General features: G+C 36.7%; 1 protein-coding gene across 1 annotated transcript in view; it reads right to left on the reverse strand.

Moving 5' to 3' along the window:
* FTO (FTO alpha-ketoglutarate dependent dioxygenase) overlaps positions 1–26,511 on the reverse strand; it is a 220,212-nt gene that overhangs the window by 112,058 nt on the left and 81,643 nt on the right. The window contains exon 8 of the mRNA XM_056500556.1: positions 13,591–13,715. Coding sequence (XP_056356531.1) covers positions 13,591–13,715 — 125 coding nt within the window. The remainder of the gene's footprint in view (positions 1–13,590; positions 13,716–26,511) is intronic.

Raw genomic sequence — 26,511 nt, forward strand, 5'->3', positions numbered from 1 at the left:
TGACAGCATGCTATTTTCTTACAGTTTCATATATAGGATAAAAAAAAGAATTAACAAAAATTGAAGGATGACTTTTCCATATCAGTTAGCAATTAAGAGTGTGCAGAAAAAGTCTTTTTAAGATCACCATCTATGTTAGCAGGCTAATGCATATGCTGATAGGTTCCAGTGAGAAAAAAAGAGAAGTTAGATATTTCATAGGATAGGTACATCATAAAGATCAAGGGGAGTTTGGTTTCTTTTGCTGGATTTTTTTGTGTTTTGGCAAATTTGTTCATTTGCTTTAAAATACTCTGATGAGATACCAAGAGGATTTCCTTGTACAGACAAAGTACACAGCAAGAAATCCTAAGTATAGACCATCCCCATCAATAGAATGTCCTCAACATTCTATTGTACTAGAGTACTTCTGTGTGCAGCTACACTGAATGACTAGAGGACCTGAATTCATGTTAAAAGTCGAGAAATACTTAGAGAAACCTGCCTTGAACATGTGAGAACTCACATAAATGATTCTATTTATATTGTTTCAAGCTGTTTTTCTTCAAAGAAACTATAAATGTTCCTGAAATGATCTTGTTTCATACTTCGACTGAGTCAGGAACCAAATGCATCTTGTTTTTAATCATGTAACTTTGATTACACAATTAAGTTTGCATGGTATTATGGTAGTCAAGCAATCCTACTCAAAATTTTAGACTTCTCAGCCAAGGCAAATTATAGAATGGCTGTCTTAGAGAAAAAACAGGTCAGAAGGCCCTAAAATGGCTGTGAAGAACAGTGATTCTCTAGCTCAGGGTAAAAAGTGTGCCAGGTGTGGGAACATTTTGAAATAAAAGATTATAAAATGTATTTCCCACCAAAACATCCTATATTTGAGTACAATAAGAGAGGGAAGCAGTAAGTCGTTTGGATCCAACTTTTAAGTTGTCTCCAATTATGTTTCATCTAATTCTGTTTTTGTAAAAAACTAATTTTCAATACTTCATAGTTTTCTTTCAAATTCAGACTTTTCCTACCAAAGTTGCCCAAGAGCTAAGAAATAAAGACACTTTATTCTAAAATAAAAACAAAGCTTTTCTCATTCAATTGCATTAAATTTTTTTCTTATATGTAAAAGAGAATTAGTTTGGTAATGACCATTTTATGTATCAAATTAAAACCACAAAGATTTCTCAAATCAGATGTGTCTCCTTCTGCAACAGTATCACAATCAAGGTCTGAGATTCCATCACCAGAAAATGTGAAGGACATTTACCAGGACTTGTGCTCTAATTCTGTTCTCAATTCCACTAACTTAAATCAAGAATAACTCTCTTAAACTCAGCAGTATTGCAACAGTGCAAAATCAAGCTGGGAAGAGACAATGATGACAATAATCCAGATACTTTCACAAAATTTTAAACAAAATAAATGTTGCATTTTGGATACTCAGCAGTCAAATTATCTCCTGAGAAACCAGTCTGAACATCTGAATTCTCAGACCTGTTTCCTCTCCCCAGACTTCTGCAGGTACACAAACTCATGAGAACTGCACTCCAGCAGCTGCAGATACCCCCCAGCTGTGATGCAGAATCCTAACTGTGGATTGGAGGAATTGCTTTGGCACTATTTATGGATAATCTCTGCTTACAGGTTGACATCCTACAGTGTAGGAGACAATAACACATATGGCCAGATGAAGCAACCCCACATTAAATGGGATAGTCCAGCAACACCTAGAACTTTCCCTCTTCTCTTCTGTGGGAGATAAGGAAAGGATGAAGCCAAGAAGGAACTTTGAGAAGCAACACCTCAGGGTCTACTCTTGAGGCAATTCTGTTTGTACACCTCACTTTGCCCAAGGCTCTGCCTAATGCAGACCTTCCCTCTAAATAAACTAAACAAATAGAAATACAGGGTTCTGGTCAGTTGAAACATAGCGGTTTCTTCTGGGACTAAACAAAAATGTGTGGTGTTGACTCCAGGAGAATGATGGAACTCTAACAGATGTCACAAGGCACATTTATTGTAAATTCCAAAGGAAAAGAAATAAAGAACATACATTGAAAGTGCAGTGATTTTCAGGCTCTAATGAGTCGTTTTTTCCCCCTTTTTAAACATATAAGAGGTCTAATTTACAATGTCAGCACTATTTTGAAAATGTTTTCTTCCCTGTGTAATGAATCATCAAAAATAATTAAAACTGAATGAAAACTGTCAAAACTAACAAACAATATATATTTAGATGAATTATCCTCACTGTTTTTCATTATTGTGTTTGTTCATTTTCTCCTCAATTGAATTCATAACATTTACTCATTCACAATGGGTCTGTACATTCACATCTGCACAGTGGTTGCCTATGGAAAAGTATCAGCTTTCAGTATTCCTTCTCATGTGCCCTCCCAGCTGTAAATGAGGTTAGGAAACAACACCATAAACACAGAAGGCCTTTCGAAAGGTAAAAGAGTGGAAGAATAAAAAGCCTCTCAGGAAATTTGATTTGCACTTTGGTTTTATTCTTAAAGGAACACTCAAAGCTTAAGAGCATTTAAAACTATTGAAATACAAAATATTAAAGGAAGAGACAGCAGAATAAGGCATTATATTCTATGGTAGTCGTGTTACTGCTACAAAGAGCAGGATAAGGCATTATAGTAATAATAAAAGTGTATTACTAAAATATAAATAGCACTGAGTGCGAATCTCATTGTTCTAAGCAATGAACTGCTTTATTTTCATTATTCCCCCTCACTTTTATTTCTTTTTAAGAAATGGCTGTTTGCAATTCCTTCAGCAAAAAAACAGGACACAAACACACAGATGTCATAAATAATGCCCATATAAACCCATGCTAATTTATTTAATGTGAAACTCCAACACAAATTACTTAGCAGTGAAATTGCACCTCCTCTTATTGTGTATGTGAAATAAAGGCGAACAGATGTGCTCTTCCAGACCAAGCCATTGCTACAATTAAACCAACAGTCATTTTACAAACCAGCCAGCTATTTCATGTGCCTCTACAGTGCTAATCATCTTTTCTCCACCGGCCCAGCCCAACAGAACAGCGAGTTATTTATAGAGTTATCTATCTTGCACTTTGCAGATGATGCCTAACATTATGACAACAGTGAAAAGGTCTCCGTACCTGCCTACCTAAAACAAGTTTCTGTAAAGTAATGAATAGAGACAGCTTGGGGACTAAACACCTGCACTGCCTGCCTTTTACTGCCTGCAAAGTGAAACCACAAGGGACTGGCAGAAGGTACTTGTCTGACAGGGCCAGGACAGCCTTTCTCCTCAGTGACAGCCTGGGCCTCGCCTCTTAAACCTGACCCACCATAATTCCTTCACAATGCAGCAGCGAGGCAGCTGACAGTAGCAGCTGCACCTCCTAAGCGAGATGGATGGAATTTTCATAACTAGTTCCCCAAGTTACATTTTACCTTCAAGATAATTTATGAGCTGCTGTGGAGCCTTGAAGAGACAATATGCTTGCCATAAAATTAACTGTAACAGTCTTGTAGGTTATAATTAACACTGGGAGGGTAGCACCAACTGGATGAAACACATGGCATAATTGATGGTGAAACTGGAAATTAAGGAAGCTAACAATATCATTACTGTGCACATCACTTTAGTGAAACCTATGCTTTCCAGGGGTTAATTACAATCCCCTTCCAACGTACACAGTCTGACGGGGAGTGGATGAGTGTCACAGCTAGGAGGAGGCAGGTTTGCTGGCAAGGCCACCTTGCACCTGGACTGATGTATATATTGTTTTTTTTTGCCTGGAAGAGATATACATGTCAAAGCAGCAGCACCAGTACCTGAACATCTGGCAGCAGGCACACTGTAGCTTAGAGATAGATGATTGCTCAAGCCTCATAGAATATTTCATTTTCGCTGCAGCCAGCAGACTTAATGGCAAAGAAGAAAAAATCCTCTGTGAGATTTCACTTAATGACACACATTATTAATTTAAATGACTTGAGCAAAGAAAAACATTTTAACTTTATATTGCTGTAACTTAGTAGCAAATTAAGAATTTTTTTTCATCAGTGTATTATCATTTTGGTTTATTACATTAGTCTTTAGAAACATGAAGAGCAATCTTTTTAGAATCTCACCTTTCAAGGGAATACTGATCTGTAGATGCAATGCTAGTGAGCTAGTTAATTAGAAATAATATTATAAACTGCTGCCATCTTTGGGAAGGTGAGCATACAATTCATGTACCTGTATCTAAGACTCTACTCTCTAGCCAAGGCTTAAAGAATCATTAGTGAAATGTATTTTTTTGAATCCCTCAAATTATTTCAATGAAACTTTTTTTTTGTCCCTGGACAACATATGTGAAAATGTACAGATAAATGATGCAACAGTGTCACCTACAGGCAAGCAAAACATTCAAAAACCTCCTCCAATATTGCACCCTCTTACCTCTCAAATCCTCCTCCTTCCCTGCTTTCCCCTCCTCCAACCTCCCCCTCAATCCCTAATAATACACACCTGGATTTGGGGATTATCCATATCTCCAAGTAGAAAAAGAAGGGCAAATACCTAAAGTGCTTTTAGGATGGTCTAATATAAAATACTAAGATCTTTTATGCAGTACACTACACCTTACAATAAACATGCTGTGCAGCCAGCAAGTAATCTACACTAGAATTGGTGCTTGGAATCCTTCACCTCTCCTGAGCACTTGCCAAATTCACGTTAACTAGGTGGTCAAAAATAATTCTGATAAAAATATTTTTTATATCTCAGGAAGACCAAATGCTGACATTATTAAATATGCGGAAATAGAAAATATTGACTTGACTAAAAATAACTGGCAAAAAATTTAACAGTATTGTCCAAACTTATACCAAAAACAACACCCTTGAGCATAATCTGGCACTAAATCTAACTCCAACATATCATGGGCATAATTGATGGATCCATTCAGCTTACCCTTGCAGAAAAAGTAGAACACCCTCTTACTGGTAGCTCTTAGAATTTTCAGAACTCTCATTTTCCAACAGAATACTCTTTTCTTCTAGTATTACTGCCCTCACTTTAACATTCAATAGACTTTTCTTGGCTTTTCCCACAAATGCTGCATTTTGAGACTATTTCTCAATCTTTTTGATACGGTTCAAGACACCTTTTTTGGTTCAATTATTTCTTATATATCTGTATACTTATTATACCTGCATATCTCTGAACGAGTTCTCAGTTGGCCAAGTTACTCAAGTAAGTTATAATAGGATTTTCTTCTATTATTACTACATATGCTCTTTTTCCCATTTGGAGCTGCTGTCATTTACCAAAATAAGACATTTATTATGAAAGCAATTTATGCTCCGTAACACGTCCCCAAGTTCTCTGTTTTTACAGAACCTCTTAAGCTTAAGAAATGCCAACTTCCCTTTTTAGCTATATTAAAACATCAGCATAGTTTATAATTTAATAATTCCACAGCAACGATGCATTAAGTATTGAAAATTCATACAAAATAAATGGAACAAATAATAGTAGCCAAACTCTTCAAATGCCCAAAAGATCTCATTAGCAGTGAAAATGAGCAAGTAAATAAAATCTTATTCTCTTGTTCATATTTGCTTCTCAGATTAGTTGATACATCTCCAAGCCATTTTTTGACCTCCTTGTTTACTGCACTTCCCTCTTACCAATCCTGTTAAGATTTCCCAAGAATTCACCCTCTCTCCCTGCACATGATTATCTGCATGTGCTACCATAACTTTAAAGCAAAAACTGTAGATGCAACAGACTGATCCTCATTTTTACCCCCAGTAATCCATGACATTCACTGGCTTATCACCATTTCACCACCACTGCCTAGACTGCTCAGAGCATTGACAGCATCTTGCTCAGTTTCAACATCCATTTAATTTTTGGCTGCTCCAGAAGTGCCAGCAAGGTACCAATTAGTGTCAGCTGTAGCAGTTGCTCTATGTGATATACACACCTGCCTACCAGGGCTGAAGAACCCATGCATTTTACATAGGCCATCAAACACAGATACCCAGTGGGAATAATCTTTGGCACTACCTACCTGAACCATATTTAAACTGCTGACCTGAAAACAAAAGGCTTTGTATTTCATTGCCAATCCCTGGAGCCATCAAGTTCTATATATGTGGAAAAACTTTCATAACATGAGGCTGACTGCCTTTAAGACTTAAGTCATGAACTTATGTAAGCATCTGCTCATTTATACTCATGGTATGACATGATCAGCACCATTTGGCTGGGTAAACCCTTTAAGTTACCCTCTGTTTTGTCACCACTGGTAATGTATACAGATTATTTAACACATCTCCAAATTAAACATTTAATTCAGCTTTACGACAGGTAAAGCTGTGACAATAATGGCATTAAAATCATTAAAGTCCTGTTTGGATGAGGCTTCCATTTTTTTACAGAAGAGATAATTCTGTCTTCAGACTCTTTTAATTTTAAATGTCTAGTTTTAGACAAAGTTTGAGTTCACAGTAATTTTTCCAGTAGTTTAATGGATGTTACATACTACGACATTAGCACATTTTGCTGAAGGCAAAGGAAAGAATGGATTGATACTGCAGAAGAAACAGACCTCAGTGGAAAAAGTAAAATAAATCTATGATATTTTTTCTTCCACTGGACCACTCACACCTTATCCCTGGTTTGTAACACCAGGTCTTTATCTAATGTGGGCAGCTCCAGAGCACAGTAAGGCACAGTGAACTCTCCCAGCCTCTTTCCTTTTCCCCTGCCTCTGGGTAGACACCATTCTCTCCTCCAGAAAGGATGACAGCAGATGCTAATGCTGCTTTGTGGTTCAGCTGTCTGATGATGAGGCTAACACTTGGTCTCCACAGATTATAAATTTGTCACCTCTGTGATCTAGTCAACCTTAGTATCCTGTAGCCTGGAAATGCAATAATCTCCATTTCCAGCATTCAGGTCTCCCAATGGTAGTGAACAAATCATTGTCAAGCCACTGGAAAAAACAACACTATCTATCTTACTTGTACTGTAATTATGAAAGCTTACATAAACAAGGAAATGTCACCAATGCTGACTTTAAAAGCCTATCCAAATAAAACCTAACATAAAAATCATAAGTAACTGAATAATCTCTGATAGAGTGAGAAAATACTTTATCACATTTTTTTGGAAGCTTTAATTGCACTATAAATAAGGACTAAATTTGTGTAATTTTCAGTTTTGGAAATGCCGTTGAATTATTTGAAAAACTCATCTACCAGAAGAAGAAAAACGCATGAAATACAAAAAGAAAAATGTGAAAGAAGTTTCATTTGGTAGTTACTCAGGTATAGGATGATGCATCTGTCTGTGGATTTCAGAAGTGAACCATTAAAATTAAACTAAAATGATAAAGTAAACACTCAAGAGTAAACAACCCCTATGAAGTGCCTTAATGACAGAGTCTGACACAAACAAAAGCCACACACAGAGACACAGAGCTGAAGTTCTGCAGCTTTTCTCAGCCTGCCCTATAATACCATTTGGTTTAGGCTGCTACACCACATAGGTTTTTTTGCACCATATTTCTGTGTATATAGTGACATCACAAGGTAAGAGGCAGGATTTTCTGTAAGCAGCCACAGCTTTTAAACACACAGTCTTTCCAAGGGTAAAGGGTCAAGACAGTTTCAAAGGAACAGCTAAACAGCAGCATTTAATCAAGCTGCATTTCCATTGTTCTGAAGAGTACTGGTACCTATTGATCCCAAGCTTGGCTGCTTCAAAGGTTCCTCCATACAAGGAACACAGGTGAAAGACAGAGGCAGAAACAGGAAGGGTCACGAGGAGCAAAGAAATCTGGCAATAAGCAACTGGAGAAAAGTCAAAGGTCAGTCAAGGCAGCTGATGTTTAAGCACAGCTACAGCAGGAGACCTGACAACTTCATCGACGTTGCAGGGTTTTCTCCATTCATTTGAAAGCTGCAAGGTTGGTTTTCAGTCTGACTCAAGCATCTTCTTGATTAACATACAGTATTCAGATTACTCAGCCACAATTTACTTTCTGCACATTGTCTAAATATATTATGCTCTGAAACATGGTTTAGCTTACATGCTGGTGCTGAACAGTTTCACTTTCTTCTTTTAAGGAGTATTCACACACATACACCTAAAGTACAAATGCCAAAGAATCCAAATGCAATTTTCTCTTTTTCTCCCTGTGATTCCCAAAACGCTGAATCAAAATTTTGGTGTGTGCTCATTGCTAACTTGCTGAGACCCACTGTCCAGAGAGGACAACTGTTACCAAAAAACACACTGGAGATCAAACAACTGTATGTACTGAGATCCTTACTAATATCAGAAACATGAATACTAGATTCCACAACATGGAAAACAAAAAAAATCTGTCCTTATGACATTTACACAAAACAAGCACAAGTTTTAAACAACGCAAATACTTCCTCCCACTCTCTGACAAACTCTGATACCTCTGTAGTTTGTAAAACCTTGAGAACTGGTGCAGCTTGTACTGTAATATTTTCTGAAGAGTTCACATTATTTCATATACTTATCATCTTGCCATAGCTTTGAGATTTAAAAAAAAAAAATTCAGTATTTTTCAACCAGTCTTTGAACTGGTATTATCACATTTCATTTGAAAAACAGCATTCATGAGTTCCTGAAAATACACAAAGCCTGTGACAGAAAGGAAAAAAAAAAGCTCTGATTTTGCCAAAGCCCATGTTAACTTCTTAACCCATCAATATTTCTTCTGGTACAGAGGAAACATGGCCCTTCTTTATATCAACACCACTTTCTCCTACTGGAGCTGAAAAAAGTAAAATCTACCTCAATTACCTCCTTAATTATGATCTAAAATTCCAATGTATAAGGAGGTAAGGCATAAGAAGAAAAAAATGAACTTTTTTCCAAAACAGAAAATAAATTACATAAAATCTTCTACTTTCTATCTTATTTAACATGCACACTATTTTAAGCTTCCACTCTAAGATTCTTCATTTTTCTTATCCTAAAATTGAAAAGTGTCATCCAGATTAGGACTCAATTTTCTCACTAGGTACTTTTAATTTATATTCCTATATAAATATCGACATAAAAATCCAGATTGCGCTGTTGAGAGCTAAGACTAACTCTGTAGTATAAATGCTCATTGTAACTTAAAAAAAAAAAATACATACCTTTAAATTGTTATGCAAAAAATTGTGAGATCTAAGAAAGGGTTTGACAAAGGCAAAAAATGATGAGGAATTATACTCACATCTGACTTGAAACCTGAAACTAACATGATTTGTCACAAGTAAGAGGTTCTTTCTTCCACTGCCGTGCAAAAATACAAGAACATAAAAACTTTAGAAATACAGTGACCCAGACTGCAAAATATTATGGGTTATAGAATGACCCCATAAAAAGAGATTTTTTTATTGTGTTATTTTAATGATGCAAGGCTATAAGTTATTGATTTTTACCAGATATAATCAATTAGCACCTTTCTGCTGTTTATCTCATGAACCATAAGAATTTTGTGTTTACTTTGGTGCAGATTATTGAATGTTTATTCTGTTTTCACTATGTCAATTTGTCATTAGATGATAATTTAGAGAGAAGTTAAGATTTCATAATTTGGATAAGTAGCACAACTATGAAAATTCAACAATCATAAATAATTTTTTTAAACTTTCCACTTCATTATGTCTTTCTCCAAATCTTTACATTTTCCAGCATTTGGTTGAATTTTCCATAAGAGAAATGGTACAATTTCACTGAAGGAAATAGCAAAAAGGACATCAGAGTCTGTCTTATAATAAAACCATTTTGGACTAATACAATATTTCCATTTGAAAACCCCATACTTTAGTAATGGTTTAACTAACTATATTTTTTCCTAGCAGTCAATATCTCCAATGCAGTTAAACACTACTTTTTAAATTAATCTCTTGATGATTTATTGGTGACAAATTAGTTTGGTAGTGAATGTATGTCTATGAAAAATACAACGAAATTCTATTAGTAATTAAGTGCAGTATGTCATGCAAGCTTTAAAGACAATGCTACTATAACATGATACAAGTGCTATTAGGAAAAATAAGAGCTACAATTTTACTTAACTATAGCTCAGCTCTCAGGCACATACTGATCAGGAAAAGTGCAACATCCTCTCTTGAAATTCAAGTACCTTTTCTTTTTCCCCTGCTTCTTTGTGGTATAACAACTTTTCTGGTTCCAGTTAAAAAGCAAAATAAAACATGTCAATACCATCATCAAAAGGGAAAAAATATTAAAGCCTTTAAAAAAAATGAATCAGGTGCAGATATTGAACTGTACTTTCTCATCCTTTGTCTCACTTTTCAAATGATAATTTCTTCCACAGTCACCATTAAATCTTGATCTATTCCAGCTCTCTGTATGGGTCATTGATTCTAGATGTACCATGGTTATTTTTAAATGTTTCCCTTTCGTAGAGAAAAAGAGGGCTGTCTAGAGCCAGATGGGTAACTTCACACTTCATTTATCAAACCCAATGCATTAGACTCCACCCTCTCTTTCCCACTATTGCTGTTAAATTTCCATATAATTTGGTAACAATTTTCATTATCATACAGTGACCCTAAAAAGTCTATCCAGGTTTGCATGGTTAGTCCAAAATTCACAGCTGTTCCCTTCACCCTCTATTTGTTACAGTAGAATCTGAGGTTCCCCTCACTTTATAAGCTGAGCAGCTCTTTAACAGCTATAACAACCTGTCCATCAGGCACAATCAAGCAGTATAAACAAATCTGGGGCTTTGGAAACTCTGGACCATTTCTGTTAACACTCAGAGGACATTCACTGAGTCCTACCTGAAGTATTTTGGATCATTACCACTCAAAGAACAACTTGAATCCCTGGAAGACCTGCTCAGATACTTAAGATACTGATGACATCTTTGCATCACAAGTCTATGAAATGGTGAGTGCAACACTAAGCATACTGCCATGTGCTTTGGGCTGTGGAGCTGAAATAAAATCTTAAAGAGTCATTTCAGCTCATTAATATGCAAAAGCATTGGTACAACTTAAAGCAAATAGCACAAGAATATGCTTTAACTGAGTAGGTACATAACAGAACAGTGCATTTGCCTTTCTCTGGGAAACACTAAATTTCCAAAAGTTCAGTCAGTTTGTTAGCAGTTCTCAACATGTATGTTTTTTGGGTTTCTTTGTCAATTCAGGTGTTAATGACACAAATAAAACACAAGAAAGAACACAATGACTACATAACTCTACAAAGACCAAGTGCAGAGTGAAGTTTTCTGCCAGCTGCCCTCCCTTCATTGACCTAAATTTCTTGAAGTTGTACTGTTCATAATCTGCTCTCTAATGCACAATGTAAGGTAATTAGAGTCATCTGTATTTAACTTCCACAGGAAAAAAAATTCTATTATCTAATCTAGCTGATCCCCTGATAGCCTGTTGAAAGTAAAGTACTGTAACCTATTGCCTGCCCTTTGACAAGTGCTAATTATTTCCTGTCCAAGCACATTTTTCTCATGTAATTCCAAAGTACACAATAGACTGATGTCTAAACCACGGGCAGCGCTGCCCGTAGCGGGGCGGACGTTTCCTAACTTTCAGCAGGGTGTGCTCCATGGCTGCCACAGGCAGAGTTCCACTGCAGAGCCCGAGCTGGGCCTTTGATGGAGCCCAGAGAGGTGTATGGTAACAGGCTCTTTATGCACATCACACGGGGGAGACTCCCAGACAGGCCACTGGGATGGGAAACATCAAATGGAAAGAAAAAGGATTATGGATATTTAATACTCAAAGGACACTTTCTTTCAGAACTTTCAAGGCACAATGCTCTTGAAATTTTCTTTCAGGTGTTTAGTTTTAAGAAGGCCTGCACTTTGTCTGCTTGTGCCTCTCCCAGCCCCCACGACCTGCAGCTTTGCTGTGTCAGAGGCTGGGCTATGTCTCCAAGTGCAGCCCTGGCTCCAGCCCCGGAGCTCCCTGCGAGCAGCAAGCGAGGCCAGGCACACTGAAACCCACAGCACTTCCAAATTACCCACTACTGCCAGGATTTCTGATGACTCTGTATATCAGGAAATCATTGTTAGGCAAAATGAACTCTATAAAGGTATTCCACTCATTGGAAGATTTCTATTCTCTTTCACAATGAAGATGCACATATCCCACAGAAAAGCTTTAAGTGATTTCCTCTGTTTCCAACATTTGCTAAAACATTTGAATTATTTAGTAAGCATCGTGATGGAAGGCAAAGAAACAAACAATCCTCCCAAAAAAACTCAGCTAATCAGGAAAAAAAACCAAAACCAAACAACAAAACCCCCATAAAAATCCCTTAAATTGTTCAAGAAGGAAAACCTCACATGATATTATGGCAACATAAACTCCACATGATAATAAGGAAAATATTTTAGAGCCAGCTTACTCTGAAATCTTAAATGAGTAGCATACAAACATTCCATACTCACGGGAACATAAACTTATACAACAGAACCTGTAATTTGTAAAATAATTATGTGTATTTATGTTCAGTTTTTATCTAAAATTTCTAAAATGTTTCAGCTTCATTATTCAGATTCAATTATTTGGAGCAGAAAAGATACCCAAGTGTCAGACCCCAAAATCTACAAATAACATTTTAAAAGCAATCTCAGAGTCTTCAGGAACTACACCAGCAAAATGCAAGAGATTGTCCTTAACTTTAATTAGAGCAGGTAAAACAATCATGCCAGTTAAATACTTAATTTGAATTACAAAAATCTGATTTAAAAATACTTTTGACTAAAAACTCTATTTAATTGTACTGAAGGAACATCTCCTGTTTTTAAACAAAAGCTTTAATTTTTTGGCAGAAAAATTTCACAGACTGCTAGATAGTTTATGTAAATATCAAATAAGAACATAGGAGATCGCAAAAATAGTATAAACCTATAGCTTTTGGACACAGGTGTGAAAAAAGGTGACATCAACTCATTTAGCAGCCTAAGAGAAGAACAAGGTGGAACATGTTGGAAATACACTTTCATTCACCTGTTTCTGAACAAACTAAAGGTATGGTGTATCTGGTGCTTCTGAAATGCATTCAGCTGATTACATTCCAGTAACACAAACCTCTATACAAACAGAAACAATTTTTAAACACTGTTAACAGCATCTCCTGATGGATGGCAGTGAAGCACTCAGGTGTGGTAAAACAGTCCCATAAGATGAACACCAGCAGTCCACACACTGCTTGTGCATGTGTCCATGCACATCTCACCCAACACAATCCAGTCAACACCAGTAGGGCACCACAGGGAAATGGGAGGAGCACAAGGGAAGCCAAGAAGTGCAGTTTTAGCAGAGCATTCCAGCAAAAAGCATGGCTCATAGTGTCAGCACTATGTGGAAAACCTGAGGGCACTTTTGATGGCACCACTCCTCAGATCTGAGCGCTGCCTCTCAAGCTGCTATCAGCAACCTGCACTGTATGAGTAAGGGAGCAGTCTGCCCCATAGAAACATGGACTATCCCATTCAATTAATTACCATTTGAACAGTGAAAATTTAGAGTTTTTTCAAGTCACTTTTCCCCACTCAGAGGGATTTATAGGAGTATTTCTCACCTTGCTGTCCATTCTTTACGCAGCTTTTGTCTCTCCTTAAGAAGGAGCAGGAAGCAGCTGATGGTCTCATTCCTTTGTTCCTCAATTTGTTGCTCTTTTCTAACTTCAGAGAGGACCAGACTTGTCTTAAAGGAAGGAAACACATAAAAATTATAATCTGGAAATAGGAAACAATGTGTAAAATTAATAAAAAGCCCATAAGCAAATAAGGACAGTAAATCAATAGCTTTTTTTATTACAGTTCCACTGCTGACAAATCAATACAGTAAATGATGGTTAGAAATGGCCACCATATATTTGGTATTTAATCAATATACATGGCACATAAGGTAAACCTTAAAATCTCATTGCCTTAAGTATCACACTAAGACATTGTGCATTCTAGCCCACATTTTCTTGAGGCATAGTTATTTTCTAAATATTATCTTGTATCAAATAATATCAGAAGCATTTTCCTCAATGTAGCATTTGTTTGGGGGATTTCACCCTCCTCTTTGCTCCTTGGTAAAGCTGTTGAAGAAAATACCTGTTTGTTTTGTATCTGCTGAATGGAATTTTTGCTGATGTCCACATCAGCATGTTCTCTTTATCATTAAATCCTTCAAACAAACAAGAAATAAAGTCTTTTCACATATGAAGCAAATTAAAAACTGCTCAAAAATGTACATATACATACAATGGATTTAAATAGTCTGTGAAGCAGGATGACACTCATTCTCTGCAGATCAAATGTAACTGGTCCTCCCAAACATTGTGCTGACAATTAATGGTGACATAAGAGAACTGGGGATGTTCTTATCACCCTTCATCCTCCCATCAAGCTGACTCCAGCTCCCTCACTCCATCTTTGCCTTCTGACTCCAGTATACCCTTTTCTCCTCTTCTTTCCCTGCACTTCCCCATGTCTGCCAAGCTGGGAAGAAAATGGTTGATGCTCAGCTACCAACCAGACCTACATCCACCAGTGCCCACGTGCTCCTCAGTGTGCAGCAGTGTCTCTGTGGCAGCAACTCAGTCTCTTTTCCTTAAGTGAAGATATTATATTGCCTTTTTCACCTTAATCAGCCTCCAATATATGTGGAATTATTTTTGGTATTCTGACCTCCAGTCACATGTTCTGCAAACATATCAAAGCACCTAAATGCTTTTGGGAAGGATGACAGAACAGATAGAATTATGCACAAACCTGTTTTCTTTTCACAGAAAAGGAGGCAAAAAAATAAGTTTCTAACCTGGGAAGTTGTGCATGTGAGTTTGAAAACACAACCAAACATAATCAAAAGTTGTAATTCCTGTTCCCAGTATAACCTCCCTTATTGAAACAACGTGACAAAACACATGGCATTTTGCCTCCTCAACATCACATACATATTACATTCTGTCCTGCCCAACTAAAATTCCTCTGGGAATTCTGCAAGAGACACTACTGTTATTGTCAGTTTGTGAAAAGAGATCTATCCTCATTATGATAGTTTTGTTGTTTTTTTCACAAGAAAAAAATAACATGCAGATAATACACTTCTTAAGCTATGTAAAGTAGGAGTAGCATTGTTACTGCTATGGTCATTCCAAGAGAGAAGCATGATAGGGTTTACAGAGACAGAAAATAACTTTATTGCACCAACATCACATGCAGGGAACTAAAAGCATATTTCTCCCCATCTCCCAGCTCTATCAGTTGGCCTACCAAAAGGCATTACCCCATCATACGGGACTTAAACATCAAAAAGAACATTTTCTTGTAAAAACTCCAAATGTTCAAAACTCTGTCTATACAGATCACATTCTTGACCCTGCTTTGACATTACAAAGCAAACAAAAAGCCAGAGAGCATTTTCAGATAAGGATTCCCTGACATGGGTTTCCCTTGCACTGACCTACAACATCTTTTCCACAAGCTCTAATATCCGCCAACCTCAACAATCCTGACCTTAGAGCCTCACTTCCAGCAGCTGCACAGTTTAAAGCAGGATTTGATAAAGGACTTCAGCAAGTGAAACACTCACATGAGCTGATGCACATCTTTAATGGTGAAAATTACCACTCCTTGTCATTCACAATAAATACACCTACTAAAGCTTAACTTGTATCTTTATCATGTCCAAGACCTGACAGAGCACTACAACCAGAGTTTACCACTGTGTTAGAGGATGATCAGATTGTAGCCATACCTCTAGGCCACACTCCACCAAGATTTCCCTTTCAGAATGTTTGCATGGCCATTTTATTCACAGAGGGACAGGAAAATCCACTGATGACGGTGAAATGTCTGCTTCTCCCCTAGACTTCAGGGAAGTGCCAAGTTTAATTTTGCCATGCCTCACAAATCTAAAAGTACAATTATTTGCTGCAACAAACATCAAGATCCCCAAAATAAGTGATTCAAAAAATGCAGAGCATGGAGAACTGGGAGTTGCTAAAGAATTTTCAGTTAAAATCTGATAAAAATATGGTGTTAATAGATATTATCAGTCGGAGATGGGTGATCGCTTCTCCATGTATTCACAATCACACTGTGTGTGAAATGGTATGAATTCTCTTAACCTGGTCAAAATGCAAGTTTGTTCCTGAGTTTCATTGAGTAAAGTCCCTTCCATCTACAGAAACATCATAATTCCGGAAACAGAACATAGTTTATTTTTTACTGAAAGAACAATTCTATTGCTCCAGTCTTCTGTTAAGACCTTTCATTTATGTGGTGATGTACATGGCTCGAGTCAAACGCATAGTTTGACACTGACATCATAAACGCTTCTTTATTGAGCCCTGTGAGTACAGTCACAGCTACCTGGAGGGTGAAATAGTATTATTAAGCAACATACAACAAGAATACATAGCAATTTAACTGATTTACTTGTTTTCTAAGAGTGCTGAAAGGGCAGTAAGGTCACCTGGAATGCCAGTGCAGGGCTTGATGTGTAGCTTTTATAGAGGCATTTCTTAATAACTTGCTATTCTTATAATCGCAATAAAAATCTCAAATTGTAACAAATAAAGCAGCATTCTGGGTAAAATAATATTATAAAGAATGTTCCTTTGAAAGTTGTCTTTTCCATGTAACTTGTTTTGGGATTTATTTTTAACAAGGGGATTCGATATATACCTTGACTGATAAAGGTCAAGGGTTCAAGAAACTCGGTCAAAGATGTTATCAGCTGGGAAAGCCATTTCCTCACATCAACACTGATAAAAATCCATCAGAAACCCGGCTGATACCACCCCTGCTCTAAAGAGCTGGAATGACCTTCTTTTGAACACCACTATAGTTGCACATCCCATCAAAGAAAATCTGATCTTGTGCCTCAATTCTTTTAATGACAGATAATTGCCTGCAGAGGCCCCCTTTGCCCAATGCTGAGTGAAGCCTTCACAATTCTCAACTGGACTCAGCACTGACTCAGGGGTTTTCAGCACACTTGGGACTGCAGGACAGTAGAATAAATAAACAATGCAACCAGCCCTACAGCCTGTCTTATCTCATCCTTGTGTTCACAGAGATTCTTGAGGGTAGTAATGTTTACAAACTGGTGAAACTTTCTTTCTTCTGCTTCCTGAGCTGGTAAAAACATATCCTGGAGAACCTAAGCAACGAGATTACGCAAATTGCTTATCACTTGTGGGAAGCAACTCCCTGTCTCATTGGCCACCACCAATTTAACAAGCAGTACTGCTAGTATTTTCAGTAAATCTTACCCAAATCTCCTTACAGATTTTTTAGTGTGTTTAGGGCTTTCTTTGTAAAACCCAAATGGTGCAAGTCATAAACACACAAGTCACCACTCAAAAAGCCCAAATCTATGTACTCACACACACATATGTATATGTATAAATCTATCAGGAGCAAATCCAGTCTTTTATGTTAAACACAGTATTTAGGAAACTGTACTCTTTGCCTTCCTCCAGGTACAGCAGCAGAACTAAATTTAGGCATAGCAGGCAAAAGCCACCAGAGCATTTTCTCTCATTATGTAAGAAAGGAAGGTTCTAAGATTAGATTTCAAGAGACCAACACCCTATTTCTCCCATTATTACCAACAAAATATCAGTGACACAGGACTGAATAGAAACAGTTATATCCAAGTCTTTCTATTCACCCAGGAGTACACACAAAATTAGATACCTAACAAAGCTAATCTAGGTATTGTAACAGAATTACAATAATATTTTTTCCTTAGATATGCAGCAGAATAAACTCTGTTTTAACATCCCTAGGCCACTACCCTGCAGAACTGTGAGTGAATATCACAACATGCCTAAAAACAAGCAAGAAAAACCAACATCTAAACACTTCAAACCCCGCACTGGTATATTTTCAATCTTATAAAGCTAGATTTTTTACTTCCTTCAACACAGACCTCATGAGGAGTCAGACATAAGGTTAGAAACACTGTATAACTGGAGACATGAAGCTTAGTGCTCTGTCAAACAAATTAGCCTTCAGTCTGAACTAAAGTGGCACTTGGGACAGTTTGCCTCTTGGTCCTACTTTGTTGGGTCAACAAATCAGATTTTTCACACTAAGTTAAGATTTAATTTACTCACCACCAGTTTAAATAAGATAAGCTTTTGAATCTTTACCAACCACTTTAACATAGCAGTCATCTCTAAAAAATCAATAACTAATACAGAAAGGAAAAACAAAGAGTAAAATCTGTAAGCAGGATTAAAATACTACTCTGTATTTTCCCTGTTATTTTTGTCATTTTATTTGCTTTCAGTGAAAGAAACATTCTGATGCAATTCTATGAAACTAGAAGCCCTTTTAGAAAGGAGGGAAAAAGAACCTGAAATCTATTAAGCCTTGTTAATTTAACATGTTTTAACTCCTCCACGATAAAAAAAATAAAATGCTAGTAATTGATTACAAAACCCTGTTCATTTCTTCTTTAATTTTAAAATTTCTACTTAAAATATGAGCAAACGCACCCATTTTCATTGATACAATAGAAACAGCCAGTATGGTTTAAGTTATCACCAGGTAATTTGGGCACATTAAACCCAATTCTCTGCCTTTTGTTTATTAATCCACTATGCCAGATATCACAGTTTCACTCAGCAACCCTCATGTTCTGGATGATATTGAAAAATGAGTCATGTTTGTCAAAGAAAGTTAAAAAAAAAAGGTACAGAGGAAAAAAGTGTTGTTTATAGAAGCCAGCTGCTCTGGCTTCGGCGCCAGCAGCTCCTCATCCTGCTATTTTACACTCACAACCCCCACTGCCCCCACTGGCACAGGTACAACTAAATGTTGACTTCAATGCTTCAGAGAGCACTCAACTGATTCTGTACATGATTAATTGCCAAAGACATGGCTGACCATATGGAACAGAGAAAGCATCAAGTAATTCATACTTCTGTATATGATCATTTGGCCCCTGTTGTTTTAATGTACAGGAAAGAGCTAGTATAGCACAGACCTGGTGTCTTGCCCTTGACAGCCCATTAAGAAATCTCAAAGCACCTAGTTGAAGTTATGCTGTTGGCTTTTCAATAGCAGCCTAATAAAACAGAAGCAAAGCTTTCCAACTAGTCTTAAATCTTTCACATACAGTACATTAACCACTGCTGCTACAACAACTGGTTTCTTATGATAGGAAATGGGATTTGATTTCTAGCCTCTGCATACTTACTGAAAGCCTTTTTCTGACCTTTGGAGGGTTTACAAAATCATTGTTCGTTTTTCCTGCCATTTTCCCAGTTTCTTGCCACAGTGATCCTAATAGATTTGTTTAAGGTTCAGTACATTCTACTCTTACTAGCTGTTATATGCAAACTGTGAAATGAAGGTAGGCTCATGGGAACTGAAAGGAAAGAAATTATTAACTATTTTCTTTCTGAGATTCAGAGAAGTTACTGCAACATCTAAAACATAATTTATTTTTAAGGAGCCTAAAAAACAAAACAAAAAATTCCTCAAAAGAAGCAATATACTAGCATATGCTTTCTTTTATCAGATTGGAGACAAATCATCAAACTTCATTTGAGAAGGAAGGACAATTTATTTTAAAGCTGTAGTATTCTCAAGGATTTCTGACACAGACCTCAAGAAAAGAAAAAGGTGCAGACTTAGAATATATGTCAGTATCATTAACTGCTTTATATTAGTTTTATCTACCGTTAACATCTTTTCAGTCATACTCAGTCAAGGAAAAAACATTTAAATAATGTTTCCCTGTCAAAGCTCTTAAGATGACAGTGCTAAAAAGTTAATCCCCATCCTCACAGATCTTCTGGCAGTTCTGACGTACATTGGCAAGGATGCATTTGCTGGCACCTTCCAACAGAAAATATTTACATGGAGTTTTCTTGTCTGAGGATTTTCTAGTTGAGTAAATGATCCTCATGGTCTGAAGGACCTTATATGGGAAATTCTAATCACTGAACATTTATCAGTGGTAATTTCCCAGGCTGAGAATTCAGATAACACTATTAATACTCCAAGAAAATATGAATAATCTGCAAGCCAACATAAAACTCCCTAACTGTTCTGGTTATTGATTGAGAACTTTCAACATAAAATCAAGGGTTTTAAGACAAACATTATGTCTGTTTTTAAATAAAATATAAAGAATAGAGAATTTTAGAAAAGAAATGCCATTTCTGTAACATAAAAGGAAGCTCAAGTTGCTGGTGTGAAACCATTGCCACAAAGACCAAACATTCTCCCCTACCATTATATTCAATGGTGCACATCAAAACTAAACATGTACATAGCCCAATTATAGAGCAGAATGCTTAAAGTCAGACATATGCTTAAGCTCTATATACAAGTCTACATGCATTAAAATGTAGGCAGCCCTGCCTTGCTTTGAGGTATTCACTGCTGACAACAAAGGATGAATACCTGACTTGATAGATGAGTAGTTTGACCTAGAAAAACCTACAGCGAGTAGATCACTTCGACATTTCCAAAGAAACTGTAGGTCTTGTCTGCACTAGAAAGTTGTTCCATTTATCTATGCCTGTGGAGCTAAAGCAGTACATTTTCTAGCTATATGAGTTTAAAAGTCATAAATTAAACCACATTGAGCTTATTTGGAAATAAGCATTACCTTTGTGCCTATATAAGAATATTTATACCAGGGTCTTGAACCATAAATTTAGGAAAAAGGAGTCCAAACAGAAGTAATGCCCAAGTAATTTTTGGTTATTCTGGCATACCACAACTGAATGAATTTCCAATTGAGAAAAAAAAAATTCATTTTACTGGATGATTTAAGCAGTTATGATGACTCTCTATAAGACTTTCAATATGTAGTCACAAACTAAAAAATGTAATAAGATCAACACTTCCAAAATATTTTTGCTGCACTAATCAGTTTGGCAATGTTCTAAAGGTGAAGTATAACCCACCTCATCATGAAAGAGCAACCAGACCACTTAAGATATTTGGAATAAGGGTGGCTTAGCATCTTCAGATGTATGGGTGACTGAAAGGTTACCCTTCAGCCACATTCTCCCAGAGCACAGCCCCTCCACCTCTGAATCATCAATAGCACAAAGACCCAGGCAGGCCTAGCATGCATAGTGGATTATATGAAGTGTAAAACATTGTGGGGAAAAAGCTTTTGAAAGAAGTCAGGAAAAAGAAATCACGCTTGCAAGAAGATGCAGCTGACAGGCCAGTCCCTAATAAGTGAATATGTCTGAAAACATTGTGAATGCAAGAAAAGAACACTCCTTTTGTTTCCAAACCTACAGTGTGTCTTTACCCCAACTGTTGCCTGCATGGCTGAACATATGTTTTCTGAACAAGAACTGAAGCAGAAAGTGTTCTTTGTTATAATTCATTCCTTTGTATACACCTCCCTTTTTCCATTTTGGTCACATGCAAATACTAGTTACACTGAACACTTAAGTTCTGAAGGACTGCACAGCAGTGTATGCTTCAGTGATTACCTGCTATTGCTGAAATCAGTTGAGCTAAGATGCACTAGAAGAGTCACTTGGCTAATCTGCACTCTGGACAGCTTAGATTTTGCAGTGCTGAATCATGCTGAGCACAACCTGCACACACTCACTTAGCCAGCAGTCTGAATTTTCATCAACAATTATGTGCAGTTCTAATAAGCACTGAAGAATTACACAACAAATGATTTTATGCATTCAAAAGAAATCAAAAGACTACTCTGTAATTTTCTTAGCATCTCAAAATTAACAACATCAACTATTGTGAATAATTTAGGGTGGAGGAGAGATGACAGAAAAAAATTATGGGCTTCAAAACAAGAAATTGGTAATACTATCTCTCAAACACTGAAATGAACTGTAGTTCAAATTAAATACTCATCTAATTTTACTGATTCTAATGAAATAATTCAAGACATGAGGCATTGTTTCGACTTATCTAATTTATACTTAAGCCCTAATACTCTAAGCGACATACAAACTTATCTTAAAATATTTATAGATGCAAACTTGTACCAAAATCTCCAAACTAAATCTCTGCTCTTTGTAGCGCTCAAAATGCAAACTGGAATCTCTAAAGGTAACAGTAAAACTCACCCCCAAAAAAAAAAATAGCATCCACATATGAAGAAAAACAGAAAACACTGAATGCTAGATTCTGAATTAACTATTACATTTTTATTTTTAATGATTTTTTAGTGTTCAATTTCATGTCATATTACTGATTTTCTTGAATAGCACATCTCAGTATCTATTTAGTATGGAAAAGTCTAGAATATCAGCATTTTCATCCCATCACTGAAGCTATGTTGCCATTAAGCTATTTACTGCCTTAGTCACAACACCTTTTAACATAGTGTCTACTAAAATATAGTTGTGCAGAAATTTAAAGTGTATTTCCAGTGTCATTAGTTTTACTGAAATAATTTAAAACAGAAAGCCAAGTTACAGAATGGGTTAAACACTGCAGAATGAAGAAGCTGCAAGCCACAATCAAATGAAACAGCAAGCCACATGTCCAGAAGTGCCTGTGGGCATGCTTTGTCTAAGACACATGCCCTAGCAGAATAGCAATTTAGTACATATGCAAGATAACCACATACAGCTGAATCATATCTTCAAATGGCATAAGGGGCTCAATGCCTTTACCATCCTCACAGCACTAAAGGCACCAGGTCTGTGGATATCCCTGTGAGAGTGGGATTCTCACCATGTTTTTTCAAAAATGAAGTTTTGTCACACTTGGATCAAGTAACAACTTCATTACCCCCAGTGACACCATGGCACACCGTTGTGAAGATTTAAAATTCATAATCATTTAAGTGCAGTACTGATATCAGCTGCCACAGCAAAACAGACAGGAAGAAAATTGAGAGCACACTGCTGGAAGAGCACAGGAAATAAAACCAAAGCAGAGCCTGCTACACTACATGTATTTAATGTATGGGGATATGACACTGTCACGCAGCAAGGAGAACATCACCAGACATTGCCAGTAGTTGATGACAATAGCATTGGGAAATACACTTTTTTGGAAGCTATGATCCTCGTTCCTCAATGGAAAACTAGGCTGTCTGATTTCAGTGCCTTATTCTCTCCAGTTCTGTTAGAGTACATAACTATATTTTACATCAAAGCATGAGCTAGGTATTTCACACATGGGCCATGAAAATGCTGATGATGTGCAATGTAAAAATGTACAACAAAATGCAACGTACTAGCAAATTTTAAAAATGGGGGAGCTGACAAAGGAGAACAAACAGAAAAGCCTACTGATTTAACTTCAAATAGCTGCCCAAAATATGTACCATCACCAGTTTGGAGTCAGTACCTACACTAAACAAGGATTCCTTCTGAAAGAGCAAGGCAAGTACTTACTCCTAACTCTCTTGCATTCAGAGCATGCTGTGGAAAAAGGTTTTGCACATCATTCTGACTTACTGGAGCATAAAACTATATAAGCCTGTAATATATATATGCCACTTATATACACAGACACTAATTTTCCATTTCACGTTATAAAGGAGAATATATCTTACTAATATAAAAAGGCAACACAAATGTTACTAGAAAAAAGACAATTGCAAAATTACAATGTTGAACTATAATTAATGTCTGATTAAACTTTACATCCTGTACACTCAAAAGAAAACTACACTTTTTTTCCATAATAAAAAAAACCTAAAATACACAACTCCACCTAAACAAAAGAATACTAAGACTTCATCTAATCTTGTATGTGCAAACCCGTGTTTGCTGTATTGTATACACACCAGGATACCACACCTACAGTTACTGTTTTATCACATTCCACTTAATTTCAGGGCAGCCTCACAGATCTGGAGCATTAACCCAAGGAACACTCAGGCACACCTCCACCCCTTCCAAGGACACATCAATTCCCACCGAGTTCTCACCCCCTTGACACACTCAGTTGCCAACTTCCATTCTACCAGGAACTCAGTAACATAGATTGCTAGTTATTTTTCTTCTGAATGTATCTGTAAAACCTACACTTTATAAGGCTGTTAATGCCAACTGTAGGCAGATATTGATTAGTCTGATTAAGCTTGTTCCAGTAAAACACCATGCTACAACACTGAAGGAGATTGTCCAACTATTTAAAAATTTCACTATACATTAAAAAAATTATATAGGGAGTTTCCATTAATATGACAGCATTCAATCAGGAAAAAGAAACTTTAATCATCTGATTCATGTGCCTAACAAAGAAAACAAACAGTGTGACAACCAGATCAAACACACACAAACATATGCACACTGATTTCTCTCCAAAACAAAAGTAATGTGCTGCAGATTCTGGCAATTCAAGAGATGACACCTGCATGATGTGCTCACAAATTATGACAATTTGGAAAACAGACAACACTGTTACAGCTCAGACACCCCATAACAGTGCATTCTGTTACCCTGCACCACAACATTCCCAGCTCCTGCCTCACCACTCACCAACGCTTCCTTGCACAGGCACGTGAAACAAGATATGGGTTCTCAAGTTCAGCTGTGAAGTCCAACTTAAGAGAGAGGTCAGAGGTGGCTGACAAATCACCTCTGCACTCTTCCAGAAGGAGCTGTTAATCCACTGGTAAAAAGCAATGTCAAGGATGCATTTACACAAAGCATCCTTAACAGACATGTACCCAGTGTATGCCACAAAGGAGATGTTCTCCACTAGCCCAAAAAAGCTTTTCTATCTCCTGGGCTGCTGCAGAAATGAAAAATAGCAATTTGTGGAGAAGGTTTTGACCTGTGTTCTCTCATACAAAAACCTCTACTGTTAAAGATACATCATGACAAGCTGTGCTAGAGCTCTAAAAATCTCCATGTACTGTTACTGTCTACCTGCTTCACCATAATGCTACAGGGCAAATCACACTTCACAGCACTCAGAGCCCACACATAAGAGGTGAACAATCACCCAAACTATTAATGTGGTTTATAAAAATATGTCATTTGATAAACTGGTGTCTCTCCTCAGCATTTGAATTCTGCCGTCAGTGTTCTTTTTTTCTTTTCCCACTTTTAAATTTTTTATTTAGGATGTCATTATGCAATCTTTTTATGTGTACCAAATCAATATTCAGGGATAACTACATTCCTCTAGGAAAAAAAAAAAAGCAAAAAAAAAAAAGCTAAAACATTTTCATTAGGATATGCAGTGCTTTTTAATGATATTTGAGTACTTTTTCCTATTCTGTAAAAACTCTGTCAAGACTGCATGCTGAAAGACTCATATCTACTAACATCTTAAATGCTATACATTTTCTTTGTTTCACAAAAATTTTTCTTAAATATTTATTAACAGAACTCCTTAAATATCACACTACCATTATGTTCTTGAGTACTAAATTATCTTTTAAGGATGGCAGATTTCACCCTGTTTATAACTAGTCAAATCAGTTATTGCCATACTGCAGAGATCACAAGATATAGTAAGTTGCTCTTACTAGAGATGAAGTGCAAGAAAATTAAAACTAAAGATAAAATGTCTCTGCCCAAAGCCCAAGAGCATAGCAGTTATTAGGAGGAAAATAAGTATTTTGAGAAGCATACATGAAAACTTGCCGCAGCATTTCCATTTAAAAACAGAGCAACCAAATACTATGAACTTAAGTCCATATTGAAGAGTTTTCATCCTGGGAAAAAAGTGAGATATCCCCCACCCAATCTGCTTTGTTTTTGACACTTTGTAGTACTTAAAAGCATGACTTCAACTTTTAAAAAGTTATTTTGGTCTACAAAATCAACTAAAATTTCCAGCCAAAAATTACCATCAGCACTGGGTTTGAAATAATCTAAAATCTTGGAACTCAGGGCAAATTCTAGATAATCAAAACAACCTGTAGTATCTCAATATATTTCTTCTTCCATACATCAGTGACAGGCAGAAAAAAGACTTCAAACTCCTGAAGCCATTCAAAAAGGCTACACTTTGTTAATTTTTAACTGATTAAAAGTACTGAGAATACTATTTTGACATTTTTACAAAGTCTTAATTTTAAACTTATTCATCAACACAGAAACAGTAGCTGGCAAATTGTTATGTAAAGGGTTTGGGGTGGAAAAGAGCAGTTCCAGCTTTGTTTACTACTTTTTAGGCAATCAGGAACAGAAGGAGAAAAGGCTTCTTCATTTTGTATTATTTGAGGTGAATCCATTAGCTCAGTTTAAAAAAAGCAAAAAGGAAAAAGTATCCCAGGTCAAAAGAACCAAATGACACACAAAAATCCATTGCCAAACTGGCTGTCGGTTGGATGCACAAGAGTAATGCTAAACAACTGTGGTATGGAGACAAAATATGCTTTCTTTAAGACACTTTTACAATAAGTTATTTAAGCCCTGTGAACAGCCTTGCCTTGCACCCACCCCTCACACATTAATGAAAACAAAGGGGGCCCATTTGCATTGTAACCCCGCAGTGGGGTTAAGCATGTGACCTTAAAGTATGGTGCTCTTGTGCTCAGTGGAAAGGTTCTTGACAATATAAACAAG

Source organism: Oenanthe melanoleuca, chromosome 11 (genome assembly GCF_029582105.1).
Source record: "Oenanthe melanoleuca isolate GR-GAL-2019-014 chromosome 11, OMel1.0, whole genome shotgun sequence".
Lineage (NCBI taxonomy): Eukaryota > Metazoa > Chordata > Aves > Passeriformes > Muscicapidae > Oenanthe > Oenanthe melanoleuca.